The 21568-nt window shown below is 42.1% G+C and overlaps 2 protein-coding genes and 4 long non-coding RNA genes across 7 annotated transcripts in view; all 6 read right to left on the bottom strand.

Annotated features, from left to right (window-relative positions):
* The window catches only part of LOC139798639 (putative DMBT1-like protein), a 62474-nt gene extending 55913 nt beyond the window's left edge, over positions 1 to 6561 (bottom strand). The window contains exons 1-3 of one of the 2 annotated variants that reach the window (XR_011726883.1): positions 6353 to 6533; positions 4783 to 4872; positions 4002 to 4141 (exon numbers count right to left, since the gene is read on the bottom strand). Coding sequence is in view for 1 of the 2 variants with exons in the window: in XM_071749627.1 (XP_071605728.1) it covers positions 6353 to 6419 (67 nt within the window). In the remaining variant the exon portion in view is untranslated. Of the gene's footprint in view, positions 1 to 4001; positions 4142 to 4782; positions 4873 to 6352 lie in introns of those variants that run through there. The other variant, XM_071749627.1, reaches the window with a different exon arrangement.
* LOC139798643 (uncharacterized) lies at positions 351 to 1423 on the bottom strand. The gene is made up of 2 exons (XR_011726884.1): positions 1243 to 1423; positions 351 to 745 (listed from the first exon to the last, which is right to left on the bottom strand). It is a non-coding gene; the product is annotated as an uncharacterized lncRNA (long non-coding RNA).
* Positions 1567 to 3644, bottom strand: LOC139798644 (uncharacterized). Its single transcript, XR_011726885.1, has 3 exons — positions 3549 to 3644; positions 2639 to 2677; positions 1567 to 1813 (listed from the first exon to the last, which is right to left on the bottom strand). It is a non-coding gene; the product is annotated as an uncharacterized lncRNA (long non-coding RNA).
* A 329-nt stretch (positions 6562 to 6890) lies between the features above and the next one.
* On the bottom strand, positions 6891 to 10726 carry LOC139798645 (uncharacterized). Its single transcript, XR_011726886.1, has 2 exons — positions 9408 to 10726; positions 6891 to 8020 (listed from the first exon to the last, which is right to left on the bottom strand). It is a non-coding gene; the product is annotated as an uncharacterized lncRNA (long non-coding RNA).
* A 40-nt stretch (positions 10727 to 10766) lies between these two features.
* LOC139798646 (uncharacterized) lies at positions 10767 to 19258 on the bottom strand. The gene is made up of 3 exons (XR_011726887.1): positions 16307 to 19258; positions 13428 to 14474; positions 10767 to 13392 (listed from the first exon to the last, which is right to left on the bottom strand). It is a non-coding gene; the product is annotated as an uncharacterized lncRNA (long non-coding RNA).
* Positions 19259 to 19727: 469 nt separating this feature from the next.
* DMBT1 (deleted in malignant brain tumors 1) overlaps positions 19728 to 21568 on the bottom strand; it is a 46855-nt gene continuing 45014 nt past the window's right edge. The window contains exon 34 of the mRNA XM_071747996.1: positions 19728 to 20591. Coding sequence (XP_071604097.1) covers positions 20306 to 20591 — 286 coding nt within the window. The 3' untranslated portion in view covers positions 19728 to 20305. The remainder of the gene's footprint in view (positions 20592 to 21568) is intronic.

Genomic DNA, 21568 nt, shown 5'->3' with positions numbered 1-21568 from the left:
CACTTGCAAAGCACCCCTGCACTGACCCAAGATACAGACAGGCTATAACCACCAGAATACAAAATTTCATCCATCTCTTTCTCTGAGATGAATCCTTTACAATCCACAAGATATTTTTCTCTATTATGAAGTGGAACAGGTTATTACTCAGATATCACTGGTTACAAGGGATGCTTTTCCTTTCATTTATGTCACTTGGTGAGCTCAGGAAGCAGCACTGGGATGTCTATCTGTAAGGCAGCTCAATCTTTCTTAAATGCTCAGTGTTTGAGATATTTGGTGCAATGGGGAAGAACTATGAGATGGAAATAAAATCTTAATGAGAAAAATCACCCAGCTGATACAATTACTTTTTGTCACTGAGAGTATTTATTGAAGTTTGAGGTTTTACAGATCTGGAATATAGATCCAAAGGATCTGAAATTAATGAGTAAAAGCATAGTTAAGATTAGAATACCTCTTGATTGACACCCACACTTGTAATTTATTTTTTAGAAATTAGTAGCAGACGTGCAACACGCCCACATGTAGAAGTGATCAACATAGTGTTAGGGTTAGAAGAATCATGATTGGGGCTGTAAGATGGTAAGAAGTGTGCTGCCACTTTCACTTGTGCTTCTTTTGCCTCAGAATCGACGGCTCCTGTTGCGGCGGGAGGAACTGGAACCAGCAGCTGAGAAAGATCTGGAACCAGCAACTGAGAAAGATCTGGAACGAGCAGCTGAGAAAGATCTGGAACGAGCAGCTGAGTGAAGAGGAAATAAATTTTTTTTTTGTTGTGATGGTGTCCCATCAGCAGCTCATTACTCTCTCCTACAACTGACCCCAAGGTTACACAAGTGACCACTGCCTGTCCCTTCTCCCCTGGGAAGAGGGTGAGCTTGCTGTGATGCCCCGAGCTGTTTCTTTGCCTGCCAGAGCACCCTGGCATGGGCTGGCCAGCAGCCAGGCAGGATACAGGCAGCTCTTTTGTATGCATGGTTTTTTTTCCTTGAATGGTGCAGACGTAGGGCAGCTCATCCCCTTGACCCTCAGCCCCAAGGATGGTTTGGCTGCCAGCCCCTGTTACCAGCAGTGTGTGGTCCCCAGGCTCTCTGCCTGCTCCTGACCTCTCCCACTTCCCCTTTTCTTCTCTCTCCAGATCCCCCCTGCCCCTGAACTTCCAGGCTTTCCCAGCTCCCACCTCTTACCCACCATGTCCTGTCCTTAGGAAGAGAAGTCATTAAAAATGAGAAACCTTACCTGGCTTTCCAGGACGGGAGCGTGATTTGGAAAAGCGTTTTCCTTTGAGGAAAAAAACCAAATAACAACATTAAAAGGTTGATTGAACAAGGAAAATATGTACTTCTATTCAATCAATTGATTAATTAAACTTTATATAATCGAGAATATTATGTATTGGAAATTATGCTGAATTATTAAATAACTAAATAGCTAAATAAATAATAGCTAAATTAGCTAAATTACTAAATAGCTAAATAATTAATAGCTAAATTAGCTAAATAGCTAAATAACTAAATAATTAAATAACTAATAGTTAAAAATGAGAACACCTTACCTGGCTTTCCAAAACGTCGGGACGGTCTAGGATGGCGTTTTGGAAACGGGAATAAACCTAAACAACATCATAAAAAGTGAGACTGAACAGGGAAAATTTGTGCTTTTATGCATTCAATTAGTTAACTATGAACACATGTAATAAAGAAAATTATATATTGTAAGTTACGTTTAATATTTAATTAAAGAATAGTTAAGAATGAGAACACCTTACCTGGCTGTCTAGGACGTGGGTGTGGTTTGGGATGGGCTTTTACTGAGGGGAAGAAAATGCCAAACAAGAGAAAAAGTGAGATTGAACAAGGAAACCGTGTGTTTTTATGGAATCAATTAATATATATGTATTGCAATCAGCTGGATGCCTTAAACTAGGAAATGTTAGCAGCTACAGATTTCAGGAACAGGGTTGTCATGGACAAAGAGCTCATACTAAGAAAAATGTAGGGGCTTGAATACTAAAGATGACATTATTGGCCTTAATGGGGACAAGATTTAATTCTGGTTACTCCATGGTGTCAGCCCCATGCTCCAATGCATGCCTTGCAGCTGAAGTTGAGTCTCCTGTAAGCTGTCAGCACAACACACAAGTTTTACTGAGGCAGCTGAGTGCCATTGCCCATGTGGAGCCTTTAGTCTGCTCTCTAAGCATCCAGGGCAGAATGTTTTCAGTGAATGAACAGAACTTGCATTTCAGATTTGTCAGAAGATACATTGTAGAAAACTAAGATTTAAACCAAATCCCTCTGAGACAGCTTCCAGCAGGGATGCACCCTGGGAAGGTTACAGGGAGCCTGGCTTGTTAGGAGTGAGATGATGAAGACCAAATCTGAATTCATGCAGGTGTAGTGTGCCTGCCCCAGTGCTTTTGTCAGTGCAAGTATTTCTCCTGCACAAGCCCCAAGCCCCTTTCCCTCCTTATTATTCATGGAAGCCAAGTGAGAGGTGACTGGGATGGTTCCTGAAGCTCATGGGTAAATCCATGAAATTATACCCAGTGAGGAAATGGGGAGCCAGTCAAGACTTGATCAGAGCTTGGGCAGAGAACTGAGCATGCAAGCCAGAGACACTGTGTGTTACTTACAGTCGGCACTGTTTTCTTCTTTAGGAGGATAGCTTTCAGCTGTGAAAAAAAGGAGATGAAATTAAATATTTTCCTCATTTTTATCTGAGATTTAATTTCATGAGCTGCTATCCCTAATCCTTTCCCATGTTTTTTGTTCCATATATTTTTCTTAGCTGATGGTTCCAGACAAATAATTACAATAAATTTTTGATAAATGACATACAATTTGTACAATCAGGAGACCCTAAATCTCTCTGAGCATTGTGTGCCAGTGTTCCATCACCCTCACATTAAAGAAGTTTCTGCTTATGTTGAGGTTTAACTTCCCCCATTCGAGCTTAAACCCCTTTTTCCTTGTTCTATTACTCGGCAACACTGAAAAGACCTTGGCTCCTTCCTCTTGACACCCACCCCTCAGGTATTAATAAGATTTAATTGCCTTCAGATTTTGTGGAACAAGGGTGTCTGTCCACATCCACTGATGTTGGTAAGAAGTGAATCTTCATGATGGTGCTTTGCATTTCAACACTGAAATTATTTGGTTTGATCTCCTTGCCCTATGGAGCATCACTGTTAGCAGGTGGGAGCTGTGCTGAGGAGGGCAGGGAGGGCAGAGAGACACCAAGGTCTCTCCTTCCCAGCTTGCATCCTGGGCCACAGCTTGGGAGAGGCTGAATCTGATCTGAGGAATCCTCAGGAGGAAGAACAGGACCTGCCCTTCATCCTGGGCCAGCTTGATAAGAAAGCTGAGGCCTTATAAATTGTTCAGAATCTAGGTAGATAATGTTATAAATGGTGAGAAACACAGACTGGGAAATGGGGAAATTCATAGATGAAGCATCAGCTGCAACTTTTCTTGACATCTCCACTTATATTCCCTCCTAACCAGTTTCTGTAACACCCTCCATGTTGTGCTCATATCCTTTACCTGATGTCACCACTAATGGCATGTCCGCTGATCCCTGTTCCTCTGGGATGGCCTTGGAACTGGAGGGCACATCTTCATTAGGAGAGGAGGCTCCTAGGAGGAGAAATGGAATATTTGAAAATTGCAATTAAAAACGCAAGTGTGATCTGAGGAGCTTGTGACTTACTCTAAGTTAAAAAAGATGCAGGTAAGAGTGCCTCAGGTGAGCCAATTGTAAAGATCTCACCATACATACAGGCAGTCTTGATATCAGCAGGTAGACCTAATCACATGCCAGTTCCCCTCCCACCACATTTTCCTGTGAAAATGAAGATGATCCTATCCTGGCTATTGCCTTTTCCAAGGCTAATCACAGGCAGAGTTATTCAGTATTTTTACTGAATTCCCAGTGTTCCTCTTTGTGCTCTAACAAATATTCATATATTCCTCAAAATTTCCACCCATGAGTTTTGCAATTTGAACTTTCTCCTTGCCTTCGCCAGCAGGAGGCGCGGGTTTTGCGGGATCTATCGCAATGATGTCATCGCCGGGAGGTATTGGTGAAGGATCAGCTGGGGGCTTCTCTGGATGAGCTGGGGGCTTCTCTGGATGAGCTGGGGGCTTCTCTGAATCAGCTGGAAGGTAGAGCAAATAAATTATTAGAAAACTTCAAGAATGGTCATGAGAACTGAGGCAATGGTGAAATCACACAAAGCAGCTTAGGTACAAAAAGCCTCCACATGCAGAGAGTTCATGTCTAGTCTGATTTAATGGACTTATAGAATACTTTGGGTTGGAAAGGACCTTCAAGATCATCCAGTTCCAACCCCCCTTCCATGGGCAGGGACACCTCCCACTCGACCAGGTTGCTCCAAACCCCATCCAACCTGGCCTTGAAGCCACAACTTCTCTGGGCAACCTGAGCCAATGCCTCACCACCCTCACAGTGAAGAATTTCTTTCTAATATCCAGTGTAAATCTCCCATCTTCCATCTTAAAACCATGTCCACTTGCCTTATCACTCCATCCCCTTGTCAAAGTCTCTACTCAGCTTTCCTATAGCCCCTTCAGGTACTGTAAGGTGCTCTAAGGTGTCCATGGAACCTTCTCTTCTCGCAGTGGAACAACCCCAACTCTCTCAGCCTGTCACCATAGCAGAGGTGCTCCAGCCCTCTGAGCATCCCTGCAGGGATGGATGAGCTTCCTGGTGTTCCTGTGTCCCCAGTACCTGGGGTTTACTGTCTCACTGTCTTACCTTTTGGTTTAAATGGTTGTAGTACCCAGTCCAAAAATTTGTTCCACCCAGTTTCTGGGTTTCCCTGTGGTTTCCACCATTTTGCATTTACTGTGACAGATAAGAAAACATGTCGGTATTGATGTAAGATGTCACAGTTCTAGGTATAATTTGTGTTTACATCCTTCACCTCTGGAGAAGACTTGGGTTGCTGGGAGCTGAGCTCTGCCAGGTTTCCCTTGGGCAGTAGAAAGAGGAACTTTCTATGCTCTATGTGGTTACCACAAAAGCCAGGGAGGCTGTGAACCATTTTTCTGTGCAGATGGTGACAGTTTTGGCTGAGAGCCCAGCATGACAGCTTAAATCTTTCCAAATTCCTGCTCAGGTCTGCACAAAGTCTGCCTCACTTTGTCTACCCCTGCAATGAAGAACATACTTTACACTCCTTGAAGTATTCAAAAATGCACGCTTGATTAAATCAGCCCATGGCATCATGGTTCAGATACCAGGGGATGAAATGGTCTGTCAGAACAGGATAAAAACCAGGGGGCTGATCATGTGGTTTTGACAACCTGTAGTGATAAATAAATAAATAGCCTCAGAAAATGTAATTATATTGACTAAAAGGAAAAAGGATTTAGGCTGCCTGGGGTCAAAGCAGGTTTTTCAAATAGCAGCTTTTAAAAATTACATCGATGCCTCTGAAGAACTGAATTCAGTAACTGAAATAAGGAGAAAATCCATTTATATATTTATCTTCAAACACTCATTTTCCCAGATTTTAGTGATACTAAAGCTTTGGGTTTTCAAGAAAGGATCCCAAGTCCTTTTTCCAGCCTACACTGGGTCAATTGAATACAAAAGTGAACCTATGGAATAAAGACCAAGATTGTAGGGTTGCGGAAGTGCTGGGATTTGACCACTTTGCTGAAATGCAGCTTGGTCCTCTTTGATGCTGAACTGCCCTCTGGATTGCCCGTGTTTTAGAAATAATTCATTATTGCAAATCCCTAAATCTACTCTACATGAAATTTCCTCTTTGTAAGGGATTGACAAGATTTTATTTGTGGTGTCCATGCTGATAATTAAAGATCAAAAGTATCTAATTCAAACCAGAAAGGCTATAAGGCAGCTTTGTTTGAAGTTTGAAGGAACATGATGCAGATGTAAGTATATTTCTACCTGGGCTTCTTTTTCTGTCTATATCTACATTTTTCAATTATAAGGATAGAAGTATCTAAACACCAAAATAGAGTATTACAAGATGACTTGTTAGAGAACCACCTCTCCACACTTTTACCCTTGTAGAAGAGAAACAAAGGAAATATTCTCCAGCCTTCTTCATCCTAGAACCTTCCTAGGTTATAAGTTGAAATATAAATAAAATATATTTTGAGATATAACCTATGGATTTGATCTGCATCTTTGAATCAGGAGACAAATTAAGCCATTCATCTTACAGCCCAAAGCCTGTCAGCAATACTGCAGGAGACCCTTTGCCACCCCTTCCCCACAAGGCTCTCTGTATTACTGTTTCATTCTGTCTGTAATATTTCCCTGCAAACATAAAAAAAAATTTCAGAGGCAGTACCTGGTTCAGCGAGGAGAGCAGCACTTAGCAGCAGCAGCAGCCAGGTGAGACGAGCTCGTTGGTCCATTGTGGTTGTGGCTGTCTGTTCAGCTGATGGCACCTTCAGAATTTATACCAAATGGGTTCTGGTTTCCACCAAAGGTGTGTGCTGTGCAATTTGATCTTTCTTCCTGAACAACTTCCAGCCTAATGCCAAAGCAGTGATTTACTGAATATTTTCATTTCACAGGGTACATCCCGACATCCGGATAAGTAAATCCAGATCAGAGCAGTGCTGGTTCTGGATTGGGTACTGAGATCTTCCCAAACATTGACCAAGAAACCTTTGTGGCCTTGCTTTGCTGAGGTGGTTATTCCAGGAACCAGTGATTTACCTGTGGAGGTTGGGCTGTTTGGTAAGGATTCTCTTAAACCACTCTGAGAATTATGCCAAAAGAAGATTAGCATCCTGGAAATGTCAGGAAAGTCTCAGCCAAATTCTCTGTTTCTTATTCCTGTAAGGAGCAGTTTCTGGGCTTTTTCATATTCCTCTGACTCCTCTTGTCTTCAAGGGGCAAGCACACATGATTCCTCTCAGTCCTGTGTGTTACCTCCCCCTAAACACAGACTGCATGGAGCCTAAGGAAGTGGAGCTTTTGTCTGGCAGGACTTAGGAGCTTCTGGATCTATGAAATATTACACAAAAGAATCCAGACACAACATATTTATCAGGTGAAGGGGAGAAACTAGCAACAGGTTTTTAATCCACTGGCTTGTAGGATGAGCAGGAGGAGACATTGCAGTGCCCACTTAAGTACAAATAAAGACTAAAAAAAAGCAAATTGTTCTTAGCTGATTTAAAAATTAGCATAAATTTCCCTTCCCCTTTCCCTTTCCTTTCCTTTTCATTTCCTTTCCCCATCAAGAGAAGTTTTGCTGCATGGGCAAAACCATCCCTCCCTGGAAACAGATTTTTTTTTTTGCAGCTGTTTGTAACTATATAAGGATTTTGGGATGTATTTTTGTATGTATGGTTGTATATGTTGTATATGTGACACCATAGGACACCTAATAAGGGGCAAGTTCTCCATGCTGCTTCCCATCTCTGGCTGAGAAAGTTGTCCAGCATTTGAAACAAAATTAACAAAATTAAGCCAAACAAGGGCATCTGAGCATTGAACTTCCATGGAAAAGTAGTGCTATGATTCCTGTAAGGATCTGGAGCTAACACAGTTTAAAGGACTAAAAGCAGTAGGGAAATGCAAAGGTGTTCTGGAGGCTCCGACCACTGGAGGGCACCCCGGCACGGTCCAAAGATCTCTGGATAAGAGGATCCAACATCACGGTGCCTCTGCAGGGTCCATGAAGAGGCCTCCACTTCAGCAAACAGCTCTGTGAGTAAGCACTAAAAGACCAGATATGTACAAGAGGTAGTTACAAAGAGCAAGACAGTGGTTTCCATTCCTCACCTGTCTCCTGCCAAGGTCCAAGGATATGTCTCTGCCCAAGTGGAGGTCAGGAAGAGCCCTGGGCCACCACAGGCACTCCTCTCTTTGATCTTCCCATGCAGCTCTTCACCCATTATCACTAAAAGAGGATTCAGACCATGACACCTGGTAGCTCAATGGAGCAGCCTGCTGAAACCTGGATCCTCACACAGCTGAACTCACCTGACACATCCGGGTTGACCTGGAGAGACATGGGAAACACTCCTCTCAGGTCATGAAACACCTCTGGTAAGGACCTGCTTAGCTGTTTAAGAAATACACTATTATGAAAATACATTATTATTATTATTATTATTATTATTATTATTATTATTATTATTATCATCATCATCATCATTATCATTGTCATTGTCATTATCATTATCATTATTATAATAAAATACACTATTATGAAAAGTTATTTAATCAAATATAATAAGGGCAAACCAAAACATTGAGTTTGGAAGAAACGACGTGTTTTGATTCATCAGTTCTACATTTTGTTTCTAAAATCAGGGAAGAGCTTTCAAAGGAAATTTTGAGGCCTTCAAGGTGTGCATGTAAAGAAAGCTTCCTTTTTTTTTTCTACTTTGAAAAAAGAAACAAGCAAACAAACAAATTGGGAATGAACATGGAAATAAAATAATGTCTTGTCTGAGAGTAACAAGTTGGAGAAGATATAACAGGAATAGTGAGCAGAGGAGCCCCAAACTGCCTTTTTCTGCTTTTCCCAGCCCCAATCCTCTCAGGATTGCCTCCTCAGGAACAGAACTATTACCTGATAACAGAAGCTCTTGTCCTGTAGACATAAATATCTCTGCACACCTGGAGCTGTGCAGTATATGTGCAAGAAAGGCTGATAAACAGCTGCTGCACAGCTTTGAGGAGTGATTTGCATTTGGAAATGCAACTCTGTTGAGTTTTGGTTGTCTGCTCCTCTTACAGCCCAAGACATTGGATATTCACCATTTTTCCCATGCCATCTCTAAGGAGCTGTGTAGTGCCCTGACACTGATTCCTTAACTGCCCCAATATATTGTCAATTATAATTCAAATCCATATTCTTGCAAGGGGTTCTTTTTCCATGTTTCTTCTCTGCCACCCATTCCAGTAAACTCCAGTAAACCTAGTAGGTTCTGAATTGGAAGATATTCATGCACATTATAGGGAGAAAAAGGTGAAGCCTGGGTGAAGTAAATCACAACCTCACTAACAGAACTTTCAAACAAAGCTTGGATTTCCAAGAATTTAAACTGAATTTACAAAAACTCACCTTGAATTCTCACTTACATTGAGTTTATTGGCAAAGCAAAGTGAAAAGTTTACTTTTGAAGCCATCTTCTATGGACAAAAACTTAGTACTGATTGCTGGGTTTGGCTTCCTGGTCCCAGAGGGGAATTGCCTTGGGATAAGGATGTCACCATCCAGCCTTGGGAAGCCCCAGGCCACCCAGGGAGGGAAAATCATTGTCAGAGGTGGAGGCCATGCCAATGTAAACGGGTATCAGTGCTCTTGGCTCCGCACACAGTAGGAGAGATCACTTCATCCTGTTACCCAGCTAAGGCTTCTGTCAACACAGGTTGCTTACCTTGGCATGTGCTGCTTTCCTGCAGCTTTTTCTGCTTTTTATGTTCACATGGACAATGGTACAGTCTTCATTGAAAGGGTTTCTCAGTTTCTAGCAAATTCCTGAGGTCTCAGCAGGTCCCATGAGCAGGGACCTGCTGTACTCTCAAACAGAGTACAGCCAATGCCTGTGGTTGCCTCCAGGACCCTTTAAGCATTTGTTATTACAAAACATGGAAGTGGCCTTCAAGTGCATCAGGGATCCCAAGGCATGAGGTGTGCCAAATACTACCTTTCAATTTCTTTTAAGTATATTTTGATACTAAAATTAACACCATAAGAAATGGGGATTGAAGTGCACAGTCTAACCAAATGCTCAGCTAAATCCTTCAAGAACAAAGAGCCATTTATGAAAGATACATTTCTATTTAGAGATTTATCTCCTGAGAGTTTGGGGAGACCACAGCAATTTATCAGGATTTTGATTCAGAAACATCTCTACATAAGAATAATCAACAGTTTACCAGTTAAATAGTGCACAGAAACAACACAAAACTTGGCACACAAATGGCCAAATCAAAACCCCACCAACTCCCAAATTAAAGTCATCACAGATCAAACCACTGAAAAGGAGAAGGGAGTAATCTGAGCTAATGTTTCTCCTGGTTTTGATTAATTAACTCCTTCTGATATTCTTTCTCATGAGTAGTGTCAATTAAGGGAAAAATACTGGATTAGGAACATTCACAAAAACTTCTCTGCAGAAAATATTGGGAGTTGTTCCTGAGTAAAACTCAAAGATTTTTTAATGCAATATTAGAGCCCTAGTAGAGGACTTTAGTTGGGCCCTCGAATGGTTCCTGCCCTCCCACAACCTCAGCTAATGCAGTTAGAGACTTGGTATGGAAAAAAGAAGGATGAGTTGTCAGCAGCATTATGGTATGGAAGGATTATTAGTTATTTGTGATATCTTACAACCACATCAGTCAGTACTACATCAGTGAGTCACCTCCAGAACTACTTCAGAGTTTTAAATTTTCTTTTTCTAAGACTTTGGGCTTTTGACAGTGTTTTCTGGTGAAGAATTTCTTCATACATAAGAAGTCCCATCCTTTCAGTACTCTGTAAAACTGCATATAAAATGATTCTTAATTCTCTTTAAAGATTAAAAATCCTGGCCACTATGTAAATCAGTATTACTCCTTCCATCATGATAAAAATATATTTCAAGAAGTTCTTCTCATGCATAAATTACAGAAGGAACTAAATCAGATGTAAATTGGTAATTATATAAACAGGATATTGCTTATGCTAGGGAAAATTATTTTAAGATTGAAACAAAAGAGAAGAGACAAAATACACAGTTTATCAATCGCAGTTTTTGCAAAATTAACTGCAGTTTTAGAATGGGTTCTTCACTAAGAATACTGTTGGTGACTGAAACAGGCTCCTCAAGGAAGTGGTCATGGCACACAGCCTGCCAGAGTCTGAGGAGCATCCTCATGATGCTCTTAGTCATATGGTTTAGTTTTGGGTAGTCCTGCATGAAGCATGGATTGGACTTGATGATCCTTATGGATCCCTTCCAACTTGAGACATTCAATCATTCTATGATAACATTTCACCTATCTTTGCAAAACCTCTTTTTCTTTCAGACAGTGTTCAGCAACTGACTAATGAAGGTCTTTTTTATACATGTGTTCTGAAGGCAAAAAGAATGCTGAGGCATGAGATTATGAGCTGACTTTCCTTAGGTCCTTATCAACTTGAAAATCAATGGAGAATAGGATAAGATTTTGCAACTTTTTTACCATCTGGTACTAACCAAAGTTGCCAAGGTTAAATTTGGGAAAGGATGTGGATTTCCCAGAAGTCTGAGTGAGGCACTTCCTTCTTCACATGGGTCTGACACAACCCTGGTTCCTTCACATTGCTCCCTGCCCCCTGTGCTGCCAAGGAGTCGTGACTCTAAACCTTTCTATTTGATTTATGCTGATTATCTCACTCAAATAAATCATCTGCAGACACTCAATAGAAGCTTTGTCAAGGTGAAGCATGTGGGATTAGGACCTTAACTTCATGAAAAATGTCCTGTGGGAAAGCTTGTTGGTTCTATAAGGGCAGAACATGCCTCAGGATTGCCTTTTGGTGCTCTTCCTTAGTCTTGGGAGTAAGGAATATAATTGGTTAATACAGATTGCAGGTTATAAAAATAATAGGATGGTGGTATAAAGGTTTTGGGTGGGCTCTGAGTGACATGGATTAAAATGAACTAAAAACTTTGGAACCTTATCTGGATGGAAGTTTGCAATGTCAAATGTTGAGTTAAAAAGTTAGGGAGGGAAATTATCTGCGTAGGAGAGAACTTGGATACTGGTAAGGAAGCCACAGCACTGTTGAGAAAAGAATTTTCTAGTTCAGGGGAGCACTTCTGGCTCTGCGAAAAATTAAAAATTAATTGTGACTTTTCTTGGTAAAACAAAGATTGATATCCACAAGTAAATGACAGTGGAATCCTGGTGGCTGTCGTGCTTCTCTTCATACCACCCCCTGAGAGAACTTCCCCATAGGTAGTTCTCATTCCCTCTGTACTGCACATCATTCATGACAAAATTCCTTGAGCTGTGAGCAAAAGTGAAGTCTCCTGAAGATGATACAGCTTGTCCACAAACCTGCTGGTTACAGACAACTTCTGTATCACTTCTATCACAGAAATTATCACAAATGTTTCCCAAGGTTCCCTTGTAAGGTATTGTAACATGCCCTTCACTCTGGTTCCATCCATTCACCAACCTCATTGACATGAAAGAAAGAAAATTTTTCTGAATTTAGGTGCTTCATGGAAAGACAGAATCAGAGACCAATGCAGGTTGGAAAGAGCTCCAGAGAGCTCTGTTCCAGCCTCAGGTTGAGGTAGGTCCAGAACTGGTTGGTCCTGGGCATGTCTATGAAACCTCTGAATGCTTCTAAGGATAGAGATCTCATCACTTCTCTGGGTTTCTGTTCCAGTGTTTGACCACCTCATTAAAACAAAAAAAAAAAAAAAAAAATCCTTTATATCTAGGTGGAATTTTCCAAGTTCTGACTTGTGCCTCCTGTGGACCTCTGTAGAGAGAATGGCTCCATGTTCTCTGCCCCCTCTCAGTAGCTGACTGTAGATGGCAATAAAGTTTTCCCTTCACATTCTTAAGGCTGACCAGGCTCAAGGCCACCAGCATCTCCTTGTACATCTTTAAGTCCAGTCCCCTGAAGATCTTGATGACCTTTTGCTCTGGGGTGCCCTTGCCTCTGGTGCTGGAGGCAGTTGTACAAATCAGTGCCCAGGGGAAGGATCACTTCTTGTGGCCCTCTGGCAATGCTCAAAGGGCACGATGTTGGATCATTGTCAACTTGTTGTCCATCAGGAACTCCAGATCCTTTCCTAGAGTCTCTCCAGCTGGCTCTCTGCTTGTGCTGCTGCCCTTCGAAGTCTCATCTGGCTCTCTAAGATAGGAGGATGAAATGAGGTGGCACAAAGCAGGTCAGATGAGAGACCTCCATGCCATTCTCACTTCACCGGTTATGGATGAACACACACATTCATCCTGCTTCAGTGCTTCTGCTTTTCAGGATCCCTGGGGCAAGGAGGTGCTCCTGAAGCCTGTACTTCCAAGACATTCATATTCCTGAATAATTCCCTCCCTGCAGCACAGGACCCACAGCAGCTCTGCTCTGAGCAAATATCAGTTGTTGACATTCAGGTGGCTCTGTATATCCAGTCAAGCCTCATTTATCCCAACTTAACATTTAGATGGGTGTAATCTGAAGAAGTTCTTGACCTTATTCTCTGGTAAACACTGACAGGACAGAAAAGCTGCTCACCTGTCTGCCTCTGGGCTGTTCCTAACCTGTACACACCTGCAGCTCACCATGATTTTACCAAATACTCCTACCTGCTCTCTGGGGTCTCCTTTCAGTGTATCATATTTTTGTCTAAGCTCTTCCAGTACATGAAAGAAAATTAATTTCTTTAATTAATTTAATAAATTTTTTTTAATTTAACTTTAATAAAATTTAATTTTTCCTACAATGCATAAAAAGTCAATACAATACATGTGTATTCTACATTACATTAAAAGCAATGTAGGGGGGGTTGAACTAGACGAACTTTAAGGTCCCTTCCAACCAAAGCCAGCTGGGGATTCTATGAAATAATTAAAATCTTTGGTGGCACCTTCAGACCTCAAAGCCACTAAACCCCCATGATGTCTACTGGTTCCAGTGGGCATTGATTTCAGAGGAAACCACAAGATAGCACTGAAAAGCATGAGGTGCAGTCCCTGGCCCCTGCAGACATCCTGGGTGCAGCAGCAGCATCCCAGCAGGGCTCAAAGTGGGACCCAGGGTAGTCAGGTTCCTTTAATGCTGCTAAAACCGCTGTCAGAATTTATAACTGAGTATTTCAAGGGCTGGGCTCTGCATTTTGACAAGCCTGATTGTTTTTTTTCCCAATGAGTAATTTAATACAGATCCTTTTAATTTTAAAAGCATTTCTGTTATTATTTTTTTCAAGGGCCTGTTTATAATACTTTGGTTTTTTAGTTACCCTAATTATCATTCAAAGCCCTTCTATGAGACCATTGGTTAAATCCTTACCTTGAAATATCCAAGAGGAACTTTGGATCTTTGGCCAGCCCCAGAGGAACCAGCTGAATGCAACCAGGGAGAAAATCACCCATGCCAGGGGAAAAATGATGGCAGACTTTTCCCCACCTCTCAGCTTCTCCACTCTCCTAAAGCAGAGCTGGGGGGGTGGTTGTGTTCCCCCATCCCCTTGCAGGTTGGATCCCCCAGGCCATGGCCACCATGGGGGCTCTGCCCAGGGTCCTTCAAGGGAGATCCACAGGCTGAGAGGGTTGCAGGGATTTGCAGCATCTCCCACCTTGGATTCCTCATGCTGTGCAGGAGCCAGCAAAGAAAACCCCACCCAGGGGACCTCTGGTGCAGGGGACCACCAGCTGGCTGAGGTCCTAGCCCCATGCTCCTGTGGCTTGCACACCATGGCCATTTGCTCTCCTGCAGCTGCAAGCTGGGGCAATGTGTTCCTTATCTGCTAGGAAACAAGATGTTTTGTTGGTTTTTTTTACCCCAAAAAGGCAATATCAGCAACCGCTAAAGCAGCAACCCCTAAAGACTGCAGCACTTCCAATCTGCATTTTAAACAGTTAATTTTCAGCTTGATCTTTAAGTGTCATCCCAGCTGTCATCCTTCACAGCCTTTGGGAAACATCTCATGTGATGCCTGAATAAATCCTTGCAATGTTGGCAGAGAGTAGGCCACTTGTCTTCCTCAACAATGCATTACTTAGAGAAATACAGTGAACTTTCATGAAACAAAGGTTTGTATCACACTGGCAAGGTTTACATGCACAGTGTGCAGCTTTTGGATTCAGGCTGTCCAGGAGCTCCAAAAGAAGCTGAAGCAACAGGTCTTGGCCACTGCCCTCCAACTGGGGCTTTGTGGTTGTTTTTCTGAGATTGCAACTAGGGATGGCAGGATCCAACACTTTGGAAAGAAGGCCTGGATTTATAACATTAAATCATGCTCTCTGCCACCTCTTTGCATGGGAGAACAGTGCTCTCATGTCAGGATAACTTAATTTTCATCAGATCTCATGTGAGAAAGAGCTCTGCTCTAATCCATGCTCAGCAAAAGAAGACTGTGGTGATTTAGGCCAAAAGTTTCAGAAACACTTCAACATCCTCAGCTGAACCTGTGTATAAACTTCTTATAACCAGGTAACTTCACCAAACAAGGATCCCCCAAGTCAGTGTCCTGCTGTGCTAGCAACTGGTCAGGCACAGAAGGAAATTTATTCTTTTTACCAAGTCCCAGAGCCTAAATTAAAAAGCAAGGAGCAGAAGGGATGAAGGAGATGAGGCAGAGTTACAAGATCCTGATGTGAACTGGGAAGCTGGAAGCATGATCAGAGCAGAGAGGAGAGGAGAGGAAAAAGCAGCAAGAAAGATATATGGATAAAATACAAAAGACTTAATTTCCATCACCAGGGGATGGATTTCAGCCTAACACTGATCTGGCTGCAGCTGTTCAAACCTCACATTTTCTCTGTTCTATTTAATCACTCACACCCACAAAAATCTTCCTGAGCCTCAGCAGGGTTGTATGGCCCTGTCTGAGGACAAAATACAGCCCTCACAGTCTTCCTACAGAAAGAGAAGGAAAGAGAGAAGCCATCTCTCTGAAACTATAGTTTCTGAAAACTGAAAAAAGAAAATCCCAAAAAAGAAGAGGTGGGTAATTCAAGCTTGGCATGCTACTTAAAACAGCATCAGCCCAATTCATTTCTATATCACAGTCTGTGGCTAATTCATTTATCTTAGAAAGAACGAAGAAAAAACTTCTTGGATGGGTACCAGAGGATTTGGGGCAAAAGAGGTGATCCGAGCATTATTCTAGGAAACAAAACCAAATCTCACTCCCAGTTTCCTCAGCATTTTAAAATATGCTCTTCATGTCACAGTTCTTGAGCCTGAGATAGAAAATCTCATGACACACAAGCTGCTCTGAGAGTTTGAATATCTCCTTAGGTTTTTTTCCCAGCTAAATGTAAACTGCTCAAAAAAATAAAAGCAAACACGAAAAGAGAACAACCAAAACAAAGAAAAACAAATAAAAATTCTCCTCCTTGTAGCATAAAGCAGTTAACAGAAAATGTGCAAAAAAGTTGGGCTTGGGTTCAGGGATACAGGAGAGCAAAGGACTGTGGGTCTGTTTGTCTTGGACATGTCACAGGTGGAGGGCAGGGGCAGGGCAGCCTCAAGAAAAATCTTTGCTTTTTTCCTCTGAGTTTTTTAAAGCATGGTGGACAACTCATCTACCCTGATTTCCCATTCAAGCACAGTCCTGTTAAAAAAGCTTACCTGTGGTTGGTGAGGCTGGTGGAGTTAACTGAAAAAAAAAAAAAGATAAAATGATCAGTCAAGTGAAAATGATTACCAGAGTATAAATTAATTTAGTTAATTAATTAGAACTTGGGGCAAACTCAGGCATTAAAAGGCATTAAAGCTAAGCACACTGTTGTGCTTTGATGCTGAATTCAGCTTGATATCCATGAGTATCTGTGGACTTCTATGGCAAGGCTTGGGAAGAAAGGAATGAAAACAAGAAAAAAATGTTTCTCTCACCCATGCCCTGCAGACCCAAATTAGCTATTTTTTAATGTCAGTCTACAAAACACTGGGACCTTTTATTAACAGCTGGAAAAGGGATCTACATGTTGGCTATGGGATCCAGAAACAATACAATATTTATTTATACCAAATTATAAATATTTTTATTGTATGTTCCTGAGAAGGAGGACTACAGGAGTTGCAGTATCTGCTTCAGATTCCAGAATTAGAATAGAAACATAAACAGGACACCAAAGCACAGGAAATTCAACATACAAACAAGCAAACAAGAGCTTTGCTTTAACCCCAATGATAGCCAAACAGTTTGCATGATAACACTGGGAACAGCCCCTGGCAGGAACCTATATTGAGTCCATGCCTTTTTTTTTTTTTTTCCAAAAAAATGTGTGGGATTTGAAACCAAGTTACTATGGATCCATTCTCTTTCTGTGAAACAAAGAAGCCATCCCAGTTGTCACTTTGGGGGAGCTGTTCAGGGATGTGCACTTCCTTTGGAGTCAGGAATACCTGCAGCTCAGTGGTGTGGATATATGGTGTAATTCAGTCATTGTTATCTCCCAACATAACTCACACTACATAGGTAGAAATTTGCAAGGGATTTTAGCATGATGTTACAAACAACATGTAGTTGGTGCTGAGACAGTTGGTTGAGTGTATACTACTGAGTGAACAATACTACATGATTGAGGGGAGTTGGAGCCAGATGATCTTCAAGGTCCCTTCCAACCCAAACCATTCTATGATGATGAGGATGATGAGTAGCAAGAAAAACGCTAGGAAGAAATTAAATAATCTAATTCCAAAGGTGGACAGGGACAGTTACTCAACGTTAAAACTTACTTAGTGATGGTTGGTTTCCCAGAGAAGCTGTGGCTGCCCCATCTCTGGCAGTGTCTCAGCCCAGGCTGGATGGGGCTTGGAGAAACCTGGTCAAGTGGAAGGTGACCCTGCCCAAGGAAATGGGGTTGGATCTGGGTGATCTGTGAAGTCCCTTCCAACCCAAACTACTCTGTGATTCACTATATTATTCTCCAAGGTGAAGGGGGTGACAACAAGAAGCCTCCAGAAAGTTCATTTAAAAAGAACAAAGGCAGTGGTCTCCACATGCTCATGGAGCTTGACATCCTTCTGCTAGCAGGCACCAGGCTGCACTCTGTGGCTGGCAGAACACTGATCCCACACCAGATGAATAAACAAGAAAAAAAACCAAAAGGCCAACTAAACAGTTTGTGTTTACATTTTGGCTTTCGTTTTGACTAGGACATGAAAGACAAAAATCCCAGAGCGTGCCTTTTGTGTTGTCACACACCAGTGGTAAATCTTTATGTAGAATTTGGTTGTTTGTATTTCCAGCATATTGCAGCCTGATGAATGACTGTGCTCAACACATTCTGAAAGGCTGGGTGAGTCCTGAGAAGGAAACTCCTTACAATCACAAAATATACAACCATGGAAAAACAAAGAAATAATTTTATCATGATCAGGAACTAAAAATATTAAAAATTGAACAAAACATTGCCTGCTGGGAAGGAGATATGAAATTCCCAACGTTTAAATGACATTTTGATGAGATCTGGAAAGTCTTCTGACTGAGATTCAAAGTGCTGGGTGAGATTTATGGGTCTGCTGGGTGTAGGATTTGTGTCACTAGTTTCCAATTGTTTTGGCAATCCTTTAGATCAGGTTGTGTGGTTCAGCCTTGAATATTGCAAACAAAACACTTTTAAAAGCTCAGTTTATTTTGATTTTGGATTTATTTAAGCTAGAGAAGTGAAAAACAACAGAAAAAACCATCAGTCTCCAAATAAGTAAAACGGACCTCAAAAGAAAGGGAGAAAATTACTCCCCATGGTCAGGAGGGACAGGGCAAGAGCTAAGGGGTTTGAACAGCCGCAGTGAAAACTAAGGGTAGACATAAAAAGCCTTTTCAACAGTGATGGTAATTTCCTTAGCATGAGAAGAGATTGTCCAGACAAGTTGAGGAAACCTCTGATGGGAAGATGTTGGGCTGGGTGGTGGTGCTGAGGGTGCAGAGGGAAGCTGCAGCTGAAATGTTTTTGATGATCTGGTCAAGCAGTGGTGCTGTGACTGAGGAGGAGGTGGCATTGGGGTGGCTGTCAGGGAGGATGGAGGCAGTGGCAGGGACCTGGTGGCTCTGTGGTAGTCACGTAGTCAGGTGCCACGATGTGGAGTGAGGGGGAGACCAGGTTGTGCCAGGGATCTCAGGTGCAGGAGGTGGGGGTTGTGAGGAGATAACAGAAATGGCAGGAGAGAAAAGAGCAACAATATTTGCACTAAAATGGCTGAGGAATTTTTTTCCCAGAGCTCTCAGGATATGATGATTTCTGTGCTCAGCTCTACAAATACATCCTACTGTCAATGTGGAACCAAGGAGTCTTCCCCTCTGAGGTCTGGAGACATCTTCTGACTTTGCTACCACCAGATGATATTTTATTTTTTACCCACCCTTTACAGTTTAACTCCATTAAAGTGCCATGCTTCAGCCACACAGAGCTGTGCCAACACCCATCCAGCACTGAGGTACCCCACGCCCCTTCACAGCATCATGTAGAAGTGTTCCCAAACACAAGCAACAGGCAGAAAGTCAAATACTGGAGGGAACACCTTCTCACACAGCGAAACACCCTGTAGAGGACAGTTATTCCTCACTGGTGTGTAAAAGAAGTTTCTGTCACCCTTCCTCTCTCCTGTAGAGGACAGTTATTCCTCACTGGTGTGTAAAAGAAGTTTCTGTCACCCTTCCTCTCTCCTCACCTTTGGAGATGCTCCAACAGCAGTGGTTGCAGGGCCTGCTTGGGTGGGGAAGGATGCCCAGGGACTAAAGAAGCACCTGCTCTTGGGAGGAAACATGGGGTGGGGGAAATGCAGAGACAGGTCCTTAAAAGTGCCCTAAACAACATGGGTGACTTTGTCTGTGACACACAGGAGAAAGTGGTGGAAAACAAAAGGAGAGGTATTTCTGAGTAGTCAGCAATCTGCCTTCTAGGCAGATATTTTTGGAGGAATTTGCATGTGGAGAAAGAAAAAGATTAACCTACACTGACATCTTTAGACATCTCCTATGTAATGTTTCAGAAGAAGGGACTTGGTGAATCTTTAATCCAACAAACCAAACTCTTCAACACAGTAAAATATTTGTTTGTATTTTAATCACAGAGTCTTTGAAAGACAAAATAGAATTATTGTTTTCTAAATATTCCCTCCTTTGATTTGGAATTGCACTGCTCATGTAACAGATTAGCTTGGAAATCTCTGCATTTTATAAATAAGCACAGATCTATTATTGTTTCAATGAGTAATTCAGCATTAAGAGTAAAATAGTTAGAATATTGCATAGCCACAATTTCAGATATCCTGGTAAGATAAATTTTTCCATTTCCTTTCCAGACATGGCTTACTAATTTTATCCAGATTAAATCTCCTTTCCATTTAATAAACCTTGGAATACTTATTGATGCCTCATTCATTTTTTTTTCTCCAGCTCACAAAACGGTGAAGTCTGAGATAAATGGTCTTAGAAGGGTGTCAGAAGAGAAGCAAAGAGGAGAAAAATGATGCAATGATTGTACCGAGCAGCGTGTGACATGAATGTGGAAAATATTTCTTAATCACTTAAGAAGTGCTGGGATTACAAAAGTGTTCTCAAGCACTGTAATTGTGCATTGTAGATAAAGACCTAAGTGGTCTGAGGGGAAATACAAGGGATATTTATTTGACTTTACCAGTACTGCTACTCTGAGCACTCCCTTCACGAAGCTGAAGGGGTCCCACAACCACACTGACTTTTTCCTCAGCAGAACTTGTATCTCTCTTGGACCTCCGGGCACAGCCCCGGTAGCAGTGGGAGGAATGGTCCTGGAGCCTGCAGACCACCAGCTCACACCTCAGGTAGACCAAGCTGTGGTGGTTCATGAACTCGAAGGCATTGAACTTGAAGCGAGCAAAGTGGCTGCTGGGGGAGTTGTATGTGGTGTAGGAAGAATCTTGAACACAGCTAGAAAGAAAGAAGAGTCAGTTTTGGTGGATAAAAAAACACATACATTCCTCTAAAAATACAGTAGATAATAAGACAGCCAGGCACTGAGAACACAGTAAGACAGAATTGCAACTCTTATAGCATAATATAGACTTTTAAAAAAAAAAACAAAAAACAAACAAACCCAAAACCAGATTTAAGTCCTATGAATCACAGAATCATAGAATGGTTTAGGTTGGAAGGGATCTTAGAGCTCATATCCTCCAGCCTCCCAGCCATGGGCAGAGATGCCTCTCATCCAGACAAAGATGCTCAAGGCTCATCCAACCTGCACTTGAGCACCTCCAGGGAGGGGACAGCCAGAGATTCCCTGGGCAATCTGTTCCAGAGTCTCACCACCCTGGTACAAAAGAATTTCTTCCTAATATCCAGTCTAAACCTATTCTCCTCCAGTATAAATCCATTTCCCCTTGTCCTGTCGCTGGACTTGCCTATCAAAAAGTCCCTCTCCAGCCTTCCTGTAGGTTCCCTTCAGGGACTGGAAGGCAGCTCTAAGGTCACACCCCGAGTCTTCTCCTCTTCAGACTGAACAATCCCAGCTCCTTCAGCCTCTCCTCATAGCAGAGCTGCTCCAGCCCCTGGATCATGTTTGTGTCCCTCCTCTGGACTCATTCCAGCAGATCTGTGTCCTTCTTCTGGTGGGGACACCAGAACTGGATGCAGTACTCCAGTTAGAGCTTTGGCAACTCTTTTTTTTTTTTTTTTTTTTTTTTTGTAGAAGGGAGAAGAGACTTTTACTAACATCTGTGCTAAAATGCACCTGGTTTTCCTAAAATGGTTAACCCCTGGAATGATAGATTCCTGCTGCCACCTTTCAAAATCTGATCTACCTCACTCCCATTACTTTGAACTTTGCATATAGGACAAGGATGAAGAAGGTGAAACAAAATGTTAGTAAGTCTAAATACCATTTCTTATTTCCAGGCTCATACTGT

The sequence above is a fragment of the Heliangelus exortis genome, chromosome 7 (genome assembly GCF_036169615.1).
Source record: "Heliangelus exortis chromosome 7, bHelExo1.hap1, whole genome shotgun sequence".
In the NCBI taxonomy this organism is placed as follows: Eukaryota; Metazoa; Chordata; class Aves; order Apodiformes; family Trochilidae; genus Heliangelus; species Heliangelus exortis.
Note: the sequence above shows the minus strand (reverse complement) of the source record. Positions and strands in the feature narration are given on the sequence as shown.